Below are 21,257 nucleotides of genomic sequence, written 5' to 3' on the forward strand. Positions count from 1 at the left end.
TTCATGATTTCCTCGTCATCATTTCATCCCTATCTCACATGCGCAGGTCGCCCAATGTGGCACCAAATGCAATAAGTAGTTGCCCTCGGCGGCCGAACTCCCTCAAATGGAGGACTCCCGGTCCATTCCAAATATATGGCACCTAGTTTACACTTCCCCCACTTATACACTTACCCCATACTACCTAAAATGAGGCAGTTCTGTAACAGATAATAGCCTGTAGTTCACATCGAAAAGAGTAGATAGCTTTAAAAGAAATGGGTAGATACACTTTAGGAAACATTAGGCGATAGTGGACAATCATAGAAGTTTTCTTCTTGTTAATCTTTACTTGAATCATAATGGAGAATGGATATGAGGAACCGTGACTATTTTTTTACACTTACTGTCAGATTATAAGACTGGAAGGAAAAGAAAAAAAACCTAGGTGAAAGCAACATTTCAGTGCTATAAAACTTGTATAGTAGATCTTCCTCTCATATGACTGTTAACTCGAAATCCTACAACAAAAGTGAACTTACAGAACAATACAATTAAGGTTCAGTTGTTAACGAGACGACACAAGACAGAAAAGATTTCGGATTAGTATTTAAGTAGGCCGATCTTTATTCCACGCTAAATCATCATCGGCGCAAAGTTATCAGTATATTAAATTCAACTGCTACATTTTTTTTTATTATTATCATTTGCGCCGTTGTAGAACTTATTCCATGTCAATTACTAATTGCATCAACTCTATACGTAATTTTTAACATGAAAACAACGGAATAGTGATCTGATTTCACAAATTTATTCTGTTAAGTAACCTATAGACACTGTAGAGATTTAAAAAGGAGGTATATCAATCAAGTCGTGAACTACAGCAGGTACTTGATAAGCAACGCTGATCTGGCTTGTGCTGCGTTATCTGTGTGTAATATCTGTGTCAGGAAAATGCTTTGGCAAACACTGTGGGGTGAGAGTGGTGACGGGTGCTGGCGTGGGGGGGTTGGGAAATGTATTGTACGGGAAGCCGGTTGAATCTGTTATAATTAACTGAGAATCATGATACGTGAAAGTGCAGTGACATGACTGTTCCTAATGAACCTCTAGTCTTATTCTTCGTGCGGTGTTTCTTGAATATCAGTATGTTGACTAATACATATTATACTTTGTGATTCGTTGTAATGTGGGGTGAGCTTGGCCCATATCAAAATGTCAGGACGTAAGAGCCAGAATTTTACGCCTGAAGAGTTTCCAATGACTGTGAGGACAGAAGGCAGTGCACAATTCATCACGGAAGAAGGAAGAAGAAACACTCACTGTGGTGTGCACGCACTAACGGAGGATGAGCAGCACGCGCATAAGACTGAAACAACGGGACTCCTGAATACACAACCAAAGGTTTTATTTACTATTTCTCTCTACAGATACGTCAACCACTCTCACTGTCCTTCGCGGCCCTGACTCCTTTTCAAACAAGTACACATGAGTTTGTTTGGATATTTCCTATTGTGGTCAAGCCCCTTTTTTCGATTGCTTCATGTTACACGAGAAGAGTAAATTACAATAATAACAATTATTTACGTCAAATTTATTTTTAGCCCCAGTTCATTGATAACTAAAGTGATTAATTTGTCCCACTGTCATTACGTAATACAATAACTCAAAGTGAACACAAATTTTAGTAGTTATATAGGCCTACCGATTATGTTATGAATTTCCCAGCATTGTTGTTTTTCGTAGCCGCCCAATGTTAGTGTGTGAGTAGGCCACCACTGTTTTTTCTGTTTCAGCCCTGCCTGAATTGATGTTAAGCACATCCATTATGTCATTGTCATAATAGTTGTAGCTCTTAATTGGAACACAAGTAATAGTGTTTAATAGGTCTGATATATTGCTGATAACTTGTAATTTTATAAATTAACTTAATGTATGTGTAATTATGAAAACGTGGTTACCTTTTTAATAATTTTCATGACCTATACTTCAACTTGCAACTGTCAAATGATTAACGTTACACAGATACCAGATAGGGTTCTTCATGCAGAGGAAGGAAATGTGAAAGTTAAGTAGGCTGTTGACAGATATGACTAACATTGGAAATTCACTACAGTAGCTTATCTGGCAGAAGTAAAGCTGTGAGGTCTGGGCGTGGGTCGTGCTTTGGTAGCTCAGATGGTAGAGCACTTGCCCACGAAAGGCAAAGGTCCCGAGTTCGAGTCTCGGTCGGGCACACAGTTTTAATCTGCCAGGAAGTTTCAATACATATAATGTTTAATCTTCACGCCAATCAACAGTTTACCATAATATTGCTCCTATACCAATTGTATCAATCTTTTACAAACAGCAATACTGTTTAGGATTAATTAAATGCAGAAGTGATGCTTTTGTGTTGTAGGTCTACTAGGCACCACATTTTAAACGGCCCCCTTTGGTATTCCAAACATGGGCAGCTGCTCCTCCCTCCCTGTTTTATAAGATAATGAGATGAATGTAATAATGAGCATTAAAATTTTATTTCCTGTCTGTTGATAAATTATTAAGGAAGAGGTCTATATTTAGATTACAAACCAGTTCCTTTTTCTTATGGATTATTTGAAACCATGTTATTTTTAACTTGATTTTTGATGAAAAATTATACAAAGACTACACACAGTTTTCAGTTTTGTGTAGTGGGGTACGACTGTGTGAGTGAATGTGGATGGGAGTAATGGAGAGTGTGACAGATATTTTGACAATGTTCTATCTTCTAAATAAAAAGGTTCAAAAAATTTAGGCATAAATTCATAATCACATTGCTGAATGCCCATAATTGAATTTAATGCTGGAAGCACCTGAAGAAATTGAGAAGATGTGAAAGAGATTGCCCTGATTCCTTTAATAGCCCACAAGATCTAAACTCTTGTAGGAGGATAGCTGGAAACTGCTGGACCACCCATCATTTTTGATCTGTGACATCATCCAGATGGCGGACACCCCTATTTCGAGCTTACACAATGCGGTGACCATGACATCACTCACTACGTATGTGAACAGACAAATAGTAGGGAAACTACTGAATTGCTGAAATAACATGAAACTAATAAGGTAACCACAGGAGTTGGGGGTTTTGGGTGGGGACAAACTAAATATTGGTATCAGAAATTCCACTTGACCTATATAGCTAAAAAGAAGTCCATGATATTACAAAATCAAACCTTGCTCATAGAACTAATACTGAAAACCTTATCTCACCAATGAAGAAAAAACTAACTCACTGGTATAACAATATAAGGAAAAGATAGTTTGCTGCTAAAAATAGAGATGGCACGTTGAGTTGCAGACAGCCACAATGAAAAGACATTTACACATTAGCTTTCAGCCAAAGCCTTCTTCAGAAAAGGAAACACACACACACACACTCAAATATTCACACAAGCAAGCAAACCTCATGCACATATGACTGCCATCTGCAGCAGCTCTAACCAGAATGCAAATGCCACATAGAATGGAAGCAGCAATCAGTAGGGAAAAAGATAGCAGGGTACATGTGTGGAGAGAGAAGAGCGGTGTCTGGTGCAGTGTGCAGGGACTAGACTGCCAACAGACACAGTGTTGGGAGGCTGTGGGGCAGGCATGTGGGGATTGGGGGATGAGGAGTGAAAAGGAGAGGAGCAGGAAAGGGGAAAGACAGACAGGTGCATTGGCAGAGGGTGGCACACTATGTGGGTGAGGTGACAACAATAGGGAGGAGGTGATAGGGCAGTTGGGGTGGAAACTGATATGCAGGAAACACACAATTATGCACATACATACCATTCATATTGAAACAAGAAAAATTGACTTTAAAAACACATTTACTGACCAAAGGTAGCCAATGCATAAATTTAATAATAGGAAAAATAATATAACATCAATGCAGTTTCTCAAATGGACAGCCTAGGCTTCTCAAACCAGGAACCCCTCCTGGTAGAGTGCCACACTTTGTCCTGCCACCCCACATAAACTATTTTGTCTTCATTTTGAGTCAGACTGTCTTATCTCAATAACAGCAGTGGTACCTGGAAGTGAGGGAGAATTTCTGGTTGATGAAACCAGCTGTTCAACTGTCATATATATCATTTCAGTCATTTAGGCTGGATGAAACATATAACCATAAGTGTATCTTAAGTTGGGCACTGACCAGGAATTTGTATGTTAGCATGAGTCTCTAGTCTGTGGTGGGTGAATCACTAGATGAGCCAACTAAGTGTTAAGGTACTTCATATTTGAAACCTTGCACCATAATAAATGTGCATAATTACTAAGGAATGAAGGAACTGAGTACCATATTTATTTGAAGCAGCCTTAGTATGAACAAAGTGGCTTGAAGAAGAATAATTTTTTATTATGTTAAATATAAATGTATGTTTCACAGTGCAAGTATGTCTCTCCATGGAGCTCCATGATTTCATTCATCAGCCACTTCGTAGCTGGAGCAGGGCATGCACTTGGCCATCTGTCATATGTGAACTCTGCGATAAAAGTCTCTGTTAATGTTGTATTACCATTACATGGGATAAAAATCAGGTGTTGTAATAACCAAGGTTCTCACTGCTATTTATTCTGGTAGATGTCAAATGCTCAGTTTTGTTGGTGTGTTATTTTTATCATCATATATACTATGTAGTAACATCATTCATCATATTTCAGAAGAAATATTCTGTAATTTATATATTTCCAATGAAAACAGCTGACTTTCTTGTTTCAGGTATCACTCTACTTCAGGGATAAAAAACGCAGTATTGACTTTGTGATTGTATGGGATGAGCACAATGAAAAGGCAGTAACACATGAATCTCGTGAGAGGCGACGTATATTTGAAAAGAATCTAATTCAAGAAGGTGTTGTAACTAGTTTATCCTCATTAATATTACTGAGATCAGCTTCTAAATATTACAATTATGTACACAAATTAACTCATATTGTTAACTTCTCATGTTTTTGGATCACAATCATGTAGAACATTTTAAAGGACTTCATATTCGACATTGACTGTAGAAAGTGTTTATGTTAGCTATCGTAAAATTTTTGTTGCAATGTATGTTGGAACTGCACCAGAATTCCAGCTATGAGAAGTTAATCAGTTCTGTTTCAAGGCATCTGTATGGAGTTTGTTGCAGTTCCAGCATACATTGCAGCAAAAATTTTCCCCAAGCTAAAATAAATATTTTCCAGTCATTGGCAAATATGATACCTTTTAAAAAATAAGTCATACTTGTTCTTAGATGCTGTTATCCTACCACAAGTAACTACACAATGTTTACAAGAAATTACAAGTGACATTTTAAATTGTATGTTTATTGCATCCTATATCAGTATTTGGTAACACTATCAGTTAATCCATTTCAGAGTAATCAGGTGTCTAAGTTTTTCATGCCTTACCATTTCATTTATGTTTGTATCCTGCAGATTATTTAATTTGAACGTGTTACTTTTACACAGGACTTGAACTTGAATATGAAAAGCCAGAACCAAATGGATTGGTTTTTATTAAGATCCATGCACCGATGGAGGTGCTGCGACGGTATGGCGAGATTCTAAAGCTCCGTATGCCAATGAAAGAGGTATTTTCTTTACACGATAGGTGACAGCTTCTTAGACCCTGTCCCACTTCTGTATACTGCTGTGTGTTCAAATGTCACCTATCCTGGGTTAAAATGTCACATCCATTTAGCAGATTACTAACAATTTTGCATATAAATTACCTCTGACTATGGTAGCTTGTGTTAATGAATTGATGCTCATTGGTTAAATGTATCTGCTCCTTTCAAGAGTTTTATATTTGGCTAATTTTATTTTAATATGTGTAGAGTACCTCCTTCATAGACCTGGAATCAAAAGTGGGAAATGTGTGATAAATGGTAAACTTTTTCTTGAATGCAGTAGTTCTGAAGCTGTGGAATTTTACCGGAAAAGGCAAAACAATGATATTGCTCATTCTTTCACATGTAGATAATTATGCCCAGTGGGAATCTGCTTGGCTAATAGAGCACTGTGCCTTAGCACAGAGACTAGGAGGCACGCCATACCCATTCAAATTTTTAGATTAGTTCTGTGAAGAGGCCACCCATCAGAAAGCTAGAACTCAAGCTTGCTGAACTACCAGTTGCAAGCAGCACACGTCATGTTGACAGAGGAAATATAACTAGAGTAATAAAGAACTAATGTGTCAGATAGCTTGAGCACATTACTCTAGTGGCAACTATCCCATATCCACTGCAGCAGTATAGTGTTCTTCTTGGTTTTGACAACAATGATTATCATCATCATCATCCCATCATCATCTGGCCTCTTAAATAATTTTCCGCCATTCCTCTCTGGACTTTGCTGTAGACCTCCAGTTATGGCAGCCAACTAGGGTAGCTTCTTCTCCTACCTCATCACTCCGTCTCAACCTCAATTGTCCTCTTGCTCTTCTTCCTCCAGGTTCACTGCAGCAGACTTTCCTTGCAGGATCTGTCTCATCAAGTCATATTCATGTCTAGCCCATCTCAATCTACACAACTTTATGAACATTACCACATCATCATCCTCCTTAAAGCAGTGGCTCATCATTCCTTTGCTTTCTCCAACTCCTATTGTCATACACAGGTCCAAAGATTCTCCTCAATATACTTCTTTCGTGTGATCTCAGTCTACTTTCACCCTGCCTTGTAATCATCCCTGTTTCTGAACCACACGTATGTACTGGGCATATCAGCATTTTATAGACTCGGATCTTAGTGTCTTGTGATAGGAGCTAGGATTTAAAATGTCTCAGCATTCCAAAATAATATTTATTAGAAGCTCTTATGTGGGCCATAATTTCATTCGAAGTGCTGACATTTGCTTCTATCTTTGCCCCGAGATAAATGAAACACTCCACTCACTCAAAAGTCATTCTATCAAGGGTTACTGAGGTCTGTAAAGGTTGATTTGTACCATTGTACATATACTTGGTCTTTCCTTCATTAATTTTCAGGCCTGTCTTCTGTGCCCTCAGTTTTAGAGCTGAGAAGTGACTGTAGATCTCTCAATGGACTCATTAGGTCCAAATCACCTGCATATCCCGAAAGTTGTACAGACTTATAATAGATAGTATCTCTTGTCTGGATACCCGACCCGCACATCACTTCTTTGATTGCCAAATTGAAGAATAGGCAGGAAAGCCCATCTTCTTGTTTTAGCCCAATTAGTGTGGAAAACTGGGGTGACAGCTTCAACTGCAGTCACGCAGTACACCTCCACCAAATGCACCAACTTCTCAGGCACCCGCATTGCCTCATAAAATTTAGCCTGAATTATTGTGTCATATGCAGATTTGAAATCAATGAAAAGATTGTGCACACCAACATTAAATTTGTTGGTCTTTTCTACTGTTTGCCAGAGAGTAAATATCTGGTTCAAAGTTAACTTTCCTGGTCTGAATCCACATTGATAACTTCCAATAATGTTTTCTGCTATGGGTAAGAGTCTACTAAACAAGATATTGGACAGTACGTTTTTAGGAGTGTTATGCTCTGTAGTTGTCACATTTAAATGTATCTCCTTTCTTGTGTATCAAACACACTATCCCTACATTCCATTGGCAACCCTTCCTTTTTTCAGTAGTTTGTTATTTTATCAGTGTCTGGTGCTTTATTGTTCTTCAGTCGGGTTATTGCTTTTGTCTACTTCTCCCTGAGAGAAAAAGGGGGGGGGGGGACTATGGCTTCATCATCTTCTGTTCTGGGAGGATTAGGATCTCTTCAAGAGGGGGCCAACAGTCCACTAAAATAGTCTACCCAACATTCCAATATCTCTTGGTCATCAGTTAGTAATTCCCCACTTTTATTTTTACATATATTAATATGTGGCTTTAATGTTCTTCTTTCGCTATTAATTTTCAGATAGATTTCTGACATTTGTTTTTCCAATTGCCTCCAATTCTTCAATCTGCTTCCTTTCCCATTCCCTTTTATTCTTCCGGTGAAGTGTCATCTCTTCTTTTCCTTTTATCCTGATAATTTCTTATTGCTAAACTTGTATATGATTTCTCAAGCATTTTCCTGTGAGCCAAGTTTTTCTCGGAACTTACTCAGTTACAATCTTCTTCAAACCAGGAATTTCATGGTTGTTTTCCTTCTTTCCATAGCAGCTCTTCTGCTTCCTTAATGACTGCATTCCTGCAAGCACTCCATTCCTGATCCAAAGTATCACTTACACCAGAAATGTACAGTGCAAGATTCTCAATAACCTTCTCAGAGTACGGTTTAGCAAACTCTTAACTTTGTAGCTTTGATGCCATATACTTTTTTTGAGATGTTCGTTCACTTTCCTTGCATTTGATATTCAAGCTCTTACTTTCGTAATTACAAGGTTGTGGTCTGAATGCACATTAACTCCTCTGTACGTATGTACATCTTGTAAAAACATAGATAATGTGACTTACCGAACGAAAGTGCTGGCAGGTCGATAGACACACAAACAAACACAAACGTACACACAAAATTCAAGCTTTCGCAACAAACTGTTGCCTCATCAGGAAAGAGGAAAGGAGAGGGAAAGACGAAAGGATGTGGGTTTTAAGGGAGAGGGTAAGGAGTCATTCCAATCCCGGGAGCGGAAATACTTACCTTAGGGGGAAAAAAGGACAGGTATACACACACATATATATCCATCCGCACATACACAGACACAATGTCTGCTTGTGTCTGTGTATGTGCGGATGGATATGTGCGCGCGCGCGCACACACACACACACACATACATATATCCATCCGCACATACACAGACACAATGTCTGCTTGTGTCTGTGTATGTGCGGATGGATATGTGTGTGTGTGTGTGCGAGTGTATACCTGTCCTTTTTTTCCTTTTTTCCCCCTAAGGTAAGTCTTTCCGCTCCTGGGATTGGAATGACTCCTTACCCTCTCCCTTAAAACCCACATCCTTTCGTCTTTCCCTCTCCTTCCCTCTTTCCTGATGAGGCAACAGTTTGTTGCGAAAGCTTGAATTTTGTGTGTATGTTTGTGTTTGTTAGTGTGTCTATCGACCTGCCATCACTTTCGTTCGGTAAGTCACATCATCTGTGTTTTTAGATATATTTTTCCCACGTGGAATGTTTCCCTCTATTATATTGTACATCTTGTAAGTTTGACAAATGCCTGCCATCAATAACTCTTTGATTTTTTTTTTTGTTGAAGGTATGCTGATCAGGGCTACACTATGTTGCTTTGTGGATCCTTTTGCGTGGAAACATAGTGCTGCCTACAGCCATGTTATGTGATATTGCAAACTGAACAAATTTGTGTCCTTTATCATTTTTGTATTCATGGAGGGTATGCTTTCCTGTTGCTGGATGGTAATAAGCTTCTTTTCCACTCGGTGCATTGAGGTCTCCAACAATTATTTCAACATCATGCCCAAGGCCTCGGTCATAGGCTCTCTCGAGGTTCTCATAGAAGGTGTCTTTATCCTGGTCATCTGCTACTTCTGCAGGTGCATGTACATTGATCAATGAATAGTTTGCATATCAGGTCTTCAATCTCATTTGTGAGATTGTAGATGTTATGCCAGTAAATCCACCCACTATATGTTTAAATTTTTGTCTTGCTGTGAACCCTATGACAAATTCATGTTTGCTCTCTGGAGCATGGTGGAAAATTATCCAGCTTCCCATATAAAGCACTCAGTGTCCATTCCCTCATATTTCCTATAGTGCAACTATGCCTGCCTTGGTTTTATTGAGCTGTTCTAGCAGTGACCGCAGGTCCTCCCCTCATCCACCCCATCCTGTATAATGATCTAACATTCGAGGTTCCAGTGAACACATCATTTTTCATTTGCCTTTGCCTTCCCTTTAACAGTGCTACAGTGCTTTGTCATTGTTCTTATATCAGTCCAGCTTCTTTCCTTTGAAGTTTTTAAACATTTTTTAAAAGGAAGGGATTGTTAGGCCCTTGCCCAACCCCCAATTTGCAGGGCCAAGATTGGTATTGGATTTACTCCTTTAGGAAAGTTGGCTTCACTATGTCTTTAGAGCTTACCCTGCCCTGTGTTGTGGGACCCACTTTGTGTGACCACTCCATCGAGACCACTTCAACGTGGGTGACTCTGCCAGTAGCTTTGCTACTGCCAGTACAGCTCATGACTTCGACAGAACACACAAGCCCTGCCACCTGGCATTTAAGATGCCTTCAACAACACGGCGTCCCCTGGGGGGGGGGGTCATTATTATTATCATCATCGTCATCATTATTATTCATTAAAGAAACATCTGATGAGTTACAGAGCACTGTAGAAATCATGAGCGTCCTGCCAGTGCCAAAATTAGGCAGTGGTATCAGCTTGCACTGCCACAGAAGGTTTTTTTGCCGTTGATATGAGGAAGGGATGCAGTGTAACATTCACATTTAATTTATGTTATCTGAAATATCACAAAATGGTGCATCAAGGAACAAACTTTAATTTAGGAAATGGGTATAGAGATAGACAAGAACTCCAGCATTCTGATTGGCCTCAAACCTGCCATTTTAAGCATCAGTGTAGTGAAACACTTTAATACATGAAAAAGTCTAGAGGGGCTATTTATCCAGCAAGGTATCTCAAATGTGTTCTGTTAGTGAGAGTGATGTGTTGCAAAACAGGCATAAGGCTAGCTGCAATTGTCAGAAAGCAAAAATATATGCCACAAGGCTCAAAATCTGAATGGGTTTCACAATTGAATTAAGTAGTAGACCTCTCATGCCATAGTGTGATGTGACTCGTCTTGACACTGTGGGTTTTCTTTTTGTTATTGGTATGTTATCTCAGGGCTTTTCCGCACTACCCAGTATTTTTATTGGATTAAGCTTAACATGCTGGCATACCACTGCTTACTTAAAATACATTGAAAACACAATGGATGTCTGCTCTCTTCTCAGTGAAAGAACAAGAGGAAATAATATGTTCCATCACTGAATGATCAATTATCTAGGTCAAAGAGTTAATAGCAGCAAGTATAAGTTGCCTTCCTTATTATTTGTATATGTGTTTTGCTTTGCATGAGGGTCTTTTGTTTTGGATGTGTTAAAGTCTCTCTTCATTTGATGATAATTATGTGGAATTAAGCCTATGGTTTTTTTTTAGTTATATCCAGACTTAAAATGTCATATTTTGTGTAGATGCTGCCCAATAACTCGTGAATATTTAAAGAAAACCATATTTCTGTACCACCGAGATCTGCTGGTAAAATAAATCCTTATTGGTACCAGTTTTGCTCGAAATGATGATCATCAGGCGTAAAATTATTGCAGCAGCCTACATGTTATCTGTCGCACTGTATCACCAATATAAAAAATATTTTTAAAAAATCCTATTTCAAAAGTAAAAAGCTTTTATATGATTAAGCAATGCTAATATGCTGTCATTATTCAGATTCCCCACTGCTATGGCACTGTTGTGGGACTCATTATAGCTGGTAATCGTAGCTAGTTTGTGAGAGAACATTAGCTTGAGAGGTCTTAACCTATGTGCGTTCGTGCATTGGATATTATGTGGCTGTTCGGCACATTGAGCTAGCAAAAGTTAAATGTCAAAGTGGCATCTATTAGTAATTATTTCATTGCTGTTTAGTGGTATCTATGAACTGCATTTTTCTTTTTATAGCAGATTGGAAACAACTGCTAATAAACATCAGCTGTATTTCTGTCTGGACTTTATAATTTTAGACAGTAGTAACATGAAGTCCATATGAATAGTTAATTAGTCCCTCTGTGTTACACATGCATTAGCCACATAAACAGCATTGTTATCTCACAAACTCTTGGTGGCACATAAATTTGAGTTTCTTTAAATATGATAGTGTGACCCACATTGCTTTATTAGTATCCATTGATCAACTTTCTAGATGTCATGCAACCATAATGTTTGTTTGCAGGCTGTTGTTTAATTATTATTCCTGTGTATGTGAAGTTGCTTGTTCCATATAGTAATTAGATTCTTCTGTGTACTTAACTTTCTTTCTTTTTTGTTGTATGTAGGATCTATGCCAGGTCCACAAGATCGTTAGAATGAATCCCTTGTTGCATGCAACATTTTTCCTGTCACAAAAGGTACAGATCAGACATTTTATTTATATGTTTGAGTGTTCTTATGTTGCCACTAATAAAGGTGTACAACACTAATATTGTCCCTTGATCTAACTTTTCACATTTTTTATGTAGGAGTCTGCATATTCGTAAATGGTCATGTTTGCGTCAAAACAGATTGGCTTGCATTCGTACTCAAATTATTTTATCTTGCATTATGAATACTTTGTAAAGAAGCAGAATAACTGTTTATGGCTGCAGCACTGGCCATGAAATTGAATTTTGAGAAGGGCAAGGGGTTGGAAGGGTAAATGCTAGTAAGTAGGCATGCATCTGTTATGTTGTTAGAGATTTTGTTGTTAATAATTAGTATTTTTGTAGGGAGCAAGTGTTGCACACATCACATATGATACATACCAGCATTTTAATAAATCACACAGGGAATAGGCAAAATAATGTGAAAAGTGGTAGTAATGGGATGGTTGTGTTTGACGGTCAACAACACAGGTAAGGCACAGACTGTTCATATTTAGTATGGACAAGGCATCCGTGCAGGTTGTTTACAAGTAGTGCACACTTCATATTTGCATTCAGAGGCCGAGGTCAACATGCAATGAAAGACCAAAAAGAATTCCAAAGAGGGCAGATTGTAGGGGCCCAATTAGCTGGACCATCAGTAACCAAGATGGCCAAGTTATTGAATGTTTCAAGAGCGACTGTTTGAACAGTCATGACAGCATACACAAAACATGGAAAGACATCATCGTGTAAATGTAATAGTGGGCACAAAGCAGAACTGAATGACAGATCGTAGTACACTAGCACGAATTGTGTCAAAACAACACAAAACTACAACACCTAAAGTGACTGCAGAGCTCAATAGCCATCTTTGGGACCACATACCAATCGACACTGTCTGCCAAGAACTCCATAAAGCGAATATTCATGGACAAGCTGCTATACTGAAACCATTAGTGACGACAACCAATGCAAAGAAGTGTAAAAAATTGTCAGGAGCATAAATCCTGGGCAGCTGATCAGTTGAAACACATCATGTGGCCCGACAAGTCAACATTTTCATTGTTTCCAATGTCTGGCGGGGTTTATGTCTGGAGGAAACCAAAGGAAGCCTGCAATTTTGATTGCTTGATTCCAACAGTTAAGCATGGAAGTGGAAGTTTGATGTCACGGGCAGCCATATCATGGTATTCTGTTGGTCCCAGCATTACTCTCAAAGGCTGTATTACAGCCAGTGGTTATGTGAACTCCATGATTCAGATGTTGTTCCCCAGCAATGATTCCATATTTCAGGACGATAATGCACCCATTCACACAGCTAGGACACTACAATTGGGGTATGAGGAGCATGCAACTGAATTGCAGTGTCTTCCCTGCCAGCACAGTCCCTGGACTTGAACACCATTGAACGCTTGTGGACGGTATTGGAGCACAGACTCCGGAGCAGATTTCCACCTCCCTCGTCACTACAGGAGGTAGAAGAGGTTCTGATCGAAGAGTGGCATAACATTCCACTGGAGACTATAAGTCATTATATGCCAGTATTTCCAGAAGAATCGCAGCTGTATTATGGGCAAATGGGGTTCCAACCCCTTATCAATAAACCATTCCCAAGTAAGTACAGGTGTTCACATTATTTTGCCTATCCCCTGTATATGGGCTGTTCACAATACTAGCAACTAACTTTTATTCATTTTAGACAACTTATGATAACCAAACTGGATATTCAGCAAGCATAATGATTATGATATGTGCATAATTACTTGTAATACTAACAAGGGTGTATAGTCATAAACTGCTAATGTTCATTTTGCATGGGGAGTGTGTCAGGAGATATATCTTTTTAACGGAATTCACAGTTTCCTGCCTTAAACTAGTATGTAACTTGTAAAAATACAGGGTGTTTCAAAAATGACCGGTATATTTGAAACGGCAATAAAAACTAAACGAGCAGCGATAGAAATACATAGTTTGTTGCAATATGCTTGGGACAACAGTACATTTTCAGGCAGACAAACTTTCGAAATTACAGTAGTTACAATTTTCAACAACAGATGGCGCTGCGGTCTGGGAAACTCTATAGTACGATATTTTCCACATATCCACCATGCGTAGCAATAATATGGCGTAGTCTCTGAGTGAAATTACCCGAAACCTTTGACAACGTGTCTGGCGGAATGGCCTCACATACAGATGAGATGTACTGCTTCAGCTGTTCAATTGTTTCTGGATTCTGGCGGTACACCTGGTCTTTCAAGTGTCCCCACAGAAAGAAGTCACAGGGGTTCATGTCTGGCGAATAGGGAGGCCAATCCACGCCGCCTCCTGTATGTTTCGGATAGCCCAAAGCAATCACACGATCATTGAAATATTCATTCAGGAAATTAAAGACGTCGGCCGTGCGATGTGGCCGGGCACCATCTTGCATAAACCACGAGGTGTTCGCAGTGTCGTCTAAGGCAGTTTGTACCGCCACAAATTCACAAAGAATGTCCAGATAGCGTGATGCAGTAATCGTTTCGGATCTGAAATATGGGCCAATGATTCCTTTGGAAGAAATGGTGGCCCAGACCAGTACTTTTTGAGGATGCAGGGACGATGGGACTGCAACATGGGGCTTTTCGGTTCCCCATATGCGCCAGTTCTGTTTATTGACGAAGCCGTCCAGGTAAAAATAAGCTTCGTCAGTAAACCAAATGCTGCCCACATGCATATCGCCGTCATCAATCCTGTGCACTATATCGTTAGCGAATGTCTCTCGTGCAGCAATGGTAGCGGCGCTGAGGGGTTGCCGCGTTTGAATTTTGTATGGATAGAGGTGTAAACTCTGGCGCATGAGACGATACGTGGACGTTGGCGTCAATTGGACCGCAGCTGCAACACGGCGAACGGAAACCCGAGGCCGCTGTTGGAACACCTGCTGCACTAGCTGCGCGTTGCCCTCTGTGGTTGCCGTACGCGGTCGCCCTACCTTTCCAGCACGTTCATCCGTCACGTTCCCAGTCCGTTGAAATTTTTCAAACAGATCCTTTATTGTATCGCTTTTCGGTCCTTTGGTTACATTAAACCTCCGTTGAAAACTTCGTCTTGTTGCAACAACACTGTGTTCTAGGCGGTGGAATTCCAACACCAGAAAAATCCTCTGTTCTAAGGAATAAACCATGTTGTCTACAGCACACTTGCACGTTGTGAACAGCACATGCTTACAGCAGAATGACGACGTACAGAATGGCGCACCCACAGACTGCGTTGTCTTCTATATCTTTCACATCACTTGCAGCGCCATCTGTTGTTGAAAATTGAAACTACTGTAATTTCGAAAGTTTGTCTGCCTGAAAATGTTCTGTTGTCCCAAGCATATTGCAACAAACGGTGTATTTCTATCGCTGCTCGTTTAGTTTTTATTGCCGTTTCAAATATACCGGTCATTTTTGAAACACCCTGTATATGCCATAATGAAAGTATCCAAAGTAACATAACCCCCTGTCAAAAGTCTGGTAGAAATGTGTAAGATTAGATTCCTCTCGTAAGGTGGAAGACTGAAGTGTCAGAAAAGAAAGGAAACTCCTGTGGTATTGATATTTTCAAAATGCGTTGTTATGTGGCTTCCAGCAGAATCACTTAGAGTGGAAATTACAGAGTAAAATCGTTCTTTATGTGAAAGTGGAGGGAAAATAGAGCTTTTGGGGAAAAAATGACATTTAGCTAAGGAAGCATTAATTGACTTTTTATAAAGCATTATTTGTTTTTCAACACAGTCACAGTTTTATGACACAATCATCCAGTCCCTAGCGAACGAGACAGGAACTGAAATTGAGGGTAGGAAAGCAAAAGCTGAAATGCTGAACTCCATTTTTAAGTGTTCCTTTACAAAGGACGGTCCAGGAGAAGTTCCCCAATTTTATCCTCATACCACTGAAAAGATGAATGAAATAATGTTAGTGTTAGTGGTGTTGACAAACAGCTAAAATCGTTAAAACTGAACAAACGTCCAGGGCCCTATGGAATCGCTGTCAGAGTTTATACTGAATTTGTGGCTGAGTGAGTCCCTCTTCTATCTATAATCTATCATAGATCCCTTGAACAAAAAACCATGCCCAGTTCTTGGAAAAAAGAACAGGTCTCACCTATCTACAAGAAAGGTAGTAGAAGTGATCCACAAAACTACCATTTAATATTCTTGACATCAATTTGTTGTAGAATCTGAGAATGTATCCTGAGCTCAAATGTAATGAAGTTTCTTGGACAGTGTGATCCCTTCAATACCAACCAGTATGGGTTCCAGAAACATTGATCATGTGAAACCCAACTCGCACTTTTGTGACATAACATGCTGGAAGCTTTAGACCAAGGCAGACAGGTAGATGCAGTATTTTTTTATTTCCAAAAAGCATTTTACTCAGTACTACACCTACACTTATTGTCAAAAGCACGATCCTATGGGGTATGCAGTGATATTTATGACTAGATTGAGGACTTCATGGTAGGGAGGACCCTTCATGTTATCTCGGATGGAGAATCACGATCATGCAGTAACTTCATGTGTGGCCTGGGGAGGGGTTTGAGAGTCTTGTTCATGATTTACGTTAATAAACTTGCAGACAGTATTAACAGTAACCTCAGGCATTTTGCAGATGGTTGGTTCAGTTATCTATAATGAAGTACTGTCTTGAAGAAGCTGCATAAATATTCAGTCAGATCTTGAGAAGATTTCGAAGTGGTGCAGAGGTTGACAACTTGCTTTAAATGTTTGGAAATGTAAAATTCTGCACTTCACAAAATGAACAAATGCAGTGTATTATGTCTATAATGTCAGTGAATCAATGTTGTAATCAGCCAACTCGTACCAGGGTGTAACATTTTCTAGGGATATGAAATGAAATGATCACATAGGCTCACTCGCGGGTACAGAAGTTGGTAACTTCAGTTTACTGGTAGAATACTGGGGAAGTGCAATCAGTCTCCAAAGGAGATTACTTACAAACACTCATGAAATCGGTTCTAGAATATTTCTCAAGTGTGTGGGACCCATACCAGATAGGACTAACAGGGGATGTTGAGTATATACGGAGAAGGGCAGCACAAATGATCACAGGTTTGTTTAATTTGTGGGACAGTGTCACAGGGATACTGAAGGGGCTGACACTTGAAGATAGACGTAAACTATCCCGAGAAAGGCTATTAACAAAGTTTCAAGAACTGGCTTTAATTGATTGCTCTAGAAATGTACTACAACTCCTACATATTGCTAACATAGGCATCGTGAGGATAAGATTAGAATAATTACTTCACACACAGTGACACTGAGACAGTCATTCTTCCCCCACTGCATACATGAATGGAACAGGAAGAAACCCTAGTAATGGGTACCCTCTGTTGTGCATATCACAGTGTTTTGCAGAATCCAGATGTAGCTGTAGATAACCAGCTTTAGCCATGATGGCCATCTTCAGATGCTACAAATTTATATGAAAGCCTTAAAACAAATAACAGTATTTTTATTAGGTCTGCTTGTGAGCCGCGTGATTTAAAGAGCACCCCTCTACAATAAGACAGCATTAGACCTGCACATGCAAAAGGAGAGACATAATGTTGGTAACAATGACTATCATCTACATATTTTACATAAAGCTGGAATAAGTAAATGGTTAGACATTTTAGAAGTTGTATAACAGAACGACAGGAACCAGACAAATTCCCCACTGAGCAGAATGAGTTTGCCATAGATGTGTATTTTATTATTTATTACAATTTATTCACTTGAGGGAGTCATTGCATCCACATAACATGATGATGGGACCTGCCTATGGCCAAGTGCCATCTGGGCTGCACTGTCACTTGCTATTGGCTGCCCAGCTAGGGTAATTGCATTACAGTCAGAAGAAGAGTGGTAGCAAGCTGCAAAAGAATGCTGTCTTTGTTGTCCAGTCTGTATGATCTCTTCTAAGCTTATGAGCAGTGGCATAACCATTTAGCAGCCAGAAGTGCAGCACCATCAGCTGTTGGAAATTTGTACTATAAAGATTGCTCCTTTCATTCTTTTATTGTAAAAATTATATACTCTATTCTTAAATGTGGTTTTATTGGTTTATCAACCTGTACTACAGTTTTATTTTTTACAAATAACTGATTGAAATATTATTGTTATATTTGTAACATTTTAAAAAGTAAAGCAGTTGACAATCTGAAGATTGTTTTGATGACTATAGTGCTTTACTAGGCATGGAAGTGGTATGCTGTTGCCTTGCTCTGCCTGTGAACTGACTTACTCATCAGTTATAGAGGGACCTACAGTTTCATGAACCATGGTTCAACTTGTCATATTTTATAATGACTGTATTATGAAAAGGATAGGTTGCTACTCACCATACAGAGGAGACGTTGAGTCACAGAGAGGCCCAACAAAAAGTCTGCTACACATTTAAGTTTTTGACCAAAAGATCTCATTTTTAAATAGAAAACAAACACACAAGCACAACTTGCACACACATTACCACCGTCTTTGGCCACTGAGACTGAATTGTGCACAGCAACTATGCATGACAGGAGAAGCAGTCTGCTTGTGGGAGGCTGCTTGTGGGAGCATGCACAGATGTACTGGCGACAGGGTAGGGCTGCTAGGTGCAGTTGGGAGGTTTAGGTGAGGAGGGAGGGAGGGAGGTAATGGGAAAGGAAGCAAGTAGAGGAGGGGGAAAAGACTAGTTGGAGTGAGAACACATAGGTGGGGGAAGGACAGGGACTAGCAAAGGTTGAAGGCCATGATGGTTACAGGAATGAATGATATTTTTTTAATATTATCCATTATGGAGTCGACGTAGCAGTTGTCGTTATACTTGTTATCACTGTTAGCATTCAACTGCGATTCTTATAAGAATCGCGGTTGAATGCTAACAGTGATAACCAATTAAGGATATATTCCAGCGAGAGTTCCCACGTGCACTATTCAGAAAAACTAATGTTGGTGAATCAGTCATTGAAGAGCTCTGTTTTGGGCAGCATGTTCAACAACTGGGTGACACAGCTGTCTCTTGGCCACAGTTTCTCAGAGACCTTTCAAGCATGCTTGTTGTTTTGCCCACATGGAAAGCAGCACAATGATTGCAGCTTAGTTAGTAGATCACATCACTGCTTTCACAGGTAACCTTGCCTTTAATGATATAGATGATGTCTGTGACTGGACTGGAGTAGATTGTTGTGGGAGGATGTATGGGACAGGTCTTGCATCTAGGACTGCTGCAGGGATATGAGCCATGAGACAAGGGGTTGGGAGCAGGGTTGAGAAGAGATGGACAGGGATACTGCATAGGTTCAGTGAGCAGTGGAATGCCACTGTATGAGGGGGATAAGAATGGTGGGTAGGATATTCCTCACTTCAGGCTTGAAGAGACATAGTCAAAGCTCTAGCAGAGAATGTGATTTTCTTACTGCAGTCCTGGGTGGTACTGAGTCACGAGGGGAGTGCTTCTTTCTGGCAAGATGGGGGGAGTGTCGGATATGGTGAGGGACTGCGACCCAGCATTTCCTCTGTGTGATGAGTATGTGGGAGCACGCAGATGAATAGTTGCATGTGCACAGTACAGGGGCAGCGGCAAAGACTAATGTGCACACAATCATTTACTCTTTGCTTTTTGTTTGTTTTGTCTTAGAGGTTCCATGTTAATGTCTGGCTTTGCTTCAGAATAAAGTTGAACATTAAGAATAGGAACGAGTCAATCATTAATATAATGGAGCTACGTAGTGGCTACAAGTAGTAAACTGTCCTATTTGTAGTACTGTCATTATTCCATCCTGGATATTCCATTGTTCGATTTGGTCATATTTTATGGTTTTCAGAAGTAAGGATTGTCATGTGGAGTACAGTTGCATCTACTGCAAAGAGTTGGGAAATGAAAGTACACTTAGGTGTACCTATATAATTCCCAGATTTTTGGTTTTACACACAGTTTGAAAATGCATAAACATATGTTCACCAAATGCTGCTTTTACATATGGTACACATGTATTTTAATAGCACTTTAATTAGCTCAATAAAATTTTAGGTGTTAGAAATGAAGTGTGTAATAAATTGAAGAAAAAATTGCAGAAAAAGTAAATCTTGGTTATCATGGGAGTGGTAATGAAGTGTTGGGAACAGGTGGAGTTGTTTGTTGTGTGGGAGACTTTGCCTTTGCCAACAGAAACTTAGTTGCAAAAGAATAGGGTAATTCTGTGGCACTCATTCACTTGCAACCACTAATACTGTCCACATGAATAACTGAGAAGGTATTATACCTGCAAAATGCAAGGAAATAGAGACTGGTTTCAGCCAGATATTGATCCTTAAACACACAGAATTTTTAGTATAAACTCTGATATGGAGTGAAAAATACATTTGGGAAACAACCCCTATAATGTGGCTAAGCCACCCTCTATAGTGCTAATCCCGCAAGGCATGCAAGGGGCCATCTATGGCATCTGGAAAGTAGAGCGGAATTATTGACAGATTTGAGGTTCTGAACATGGCTGCTAAATTCGTAAAAGCATTACCTGTGACAGTCTAGGATCTGGGTTTGAGTCCTGATCAAACACACAGTTTTAATATGCCATAAAGTTTCATTCACAAAATACTTACCATTACCACTCCAGCTGTGTAGCTTTTTTTTTTTTTTTCTGTTCGTAGTGAAAGGACTTCAGTTTATTATTTTTGATCATACAGTGAATCACCTAAAGACTGAAAAGAAGAGCACTGAAAGATCCTGTTCTTTTATGTCCTTGACACAATTTTTCAATGAAATATATCTAGTACATGAATTGTAGAATGCCTGTAAATGTAACATAAATTTAGTCTGTCTGAAAGCAAGAGAATGTTCTTGACTGAATGGGTGAGTTAAATAAAAATGGGCATCCTGCTACTATTTAGCTTAAAAGTCTTCAGTTCACTGCCATTTTCAATTGTTGCTCTGCTCTTAACAGTGAGGTAGTGAAATCTGCTTATGTGACTGTCAAATGAAGCAAATAGTGGACCATTGAAAACCATCATAGAATGTTGACTGACTTATGAAAACAATCGGAACCTTAGGTTGGTTTATCAGGATACAAAATAAAAAATAATGCTAATGTAAAAGGGAAGTTAAAAGTAAATATAGTAAATATACAGGATGTTCTGAAATTCCCGTTACAGACATCTAGAGGGGAGCAAGTAAAAAATATTTTGCATTGGAATCCATG

At 39.4% G+C, this 21,257-nt stretch overlaps 1 protein-coding gene across 2 annotated transcripts in view; it reads left to right on the forward strand.

Annotated features, from left to right (window-relative positions):
• Nucleotides 1–975: 975 nt before the first annotated feature.
• LOC126204458 (anoctamin-1-like) overlaps nucleotides 976–21,257 on the forward strand; it is a 126,144-nt gene continuing 105,862 nt past the window's right edge. Inside the window, exons 1-4 of one of the 2 annotated variants that reach the window (XM_049938843.1) lie at nucleotides 976–1,383; nucleotides 4,712–4,844; nucleotides 5,446–5,567; nucleotides 11,985–12,056. In XM_049938843.1, the coding sequence (XP_049794800.1) occupies nucleotides 1,195–1,383; nucleotides 4,712–4,844; nucleotides 5,446–5,567; nucleotides 11,985–12,056 (516 nt within the window). In that variant the 5' untranslated portion in view covers nucleotides 976–1,194. The remainder of the gene's footprint in view (nucleotides 1,384–4,711; nucleotides 4,845–5,445; nucleotides 5,568–11,984; nucleotides 12,057–21,257) is intronic. The other variant, XM_049938844.1, reaches the window with a different exon arrangement.

This window comes from Schistocerca nitens, chromosome 9, assembly GCF_023898315.1.
Source record: "Schistocerca nitens isolate TAMUIC-IGC-003100 chromosome 9, iqSchNite1.1, whole genome shotgun sequence".
NCBI lineage: Eukaryota > Metazoa > Arthropoda > Insecta > Orthoptera > Acrididae > Schistocerca > Schistocerca nitens.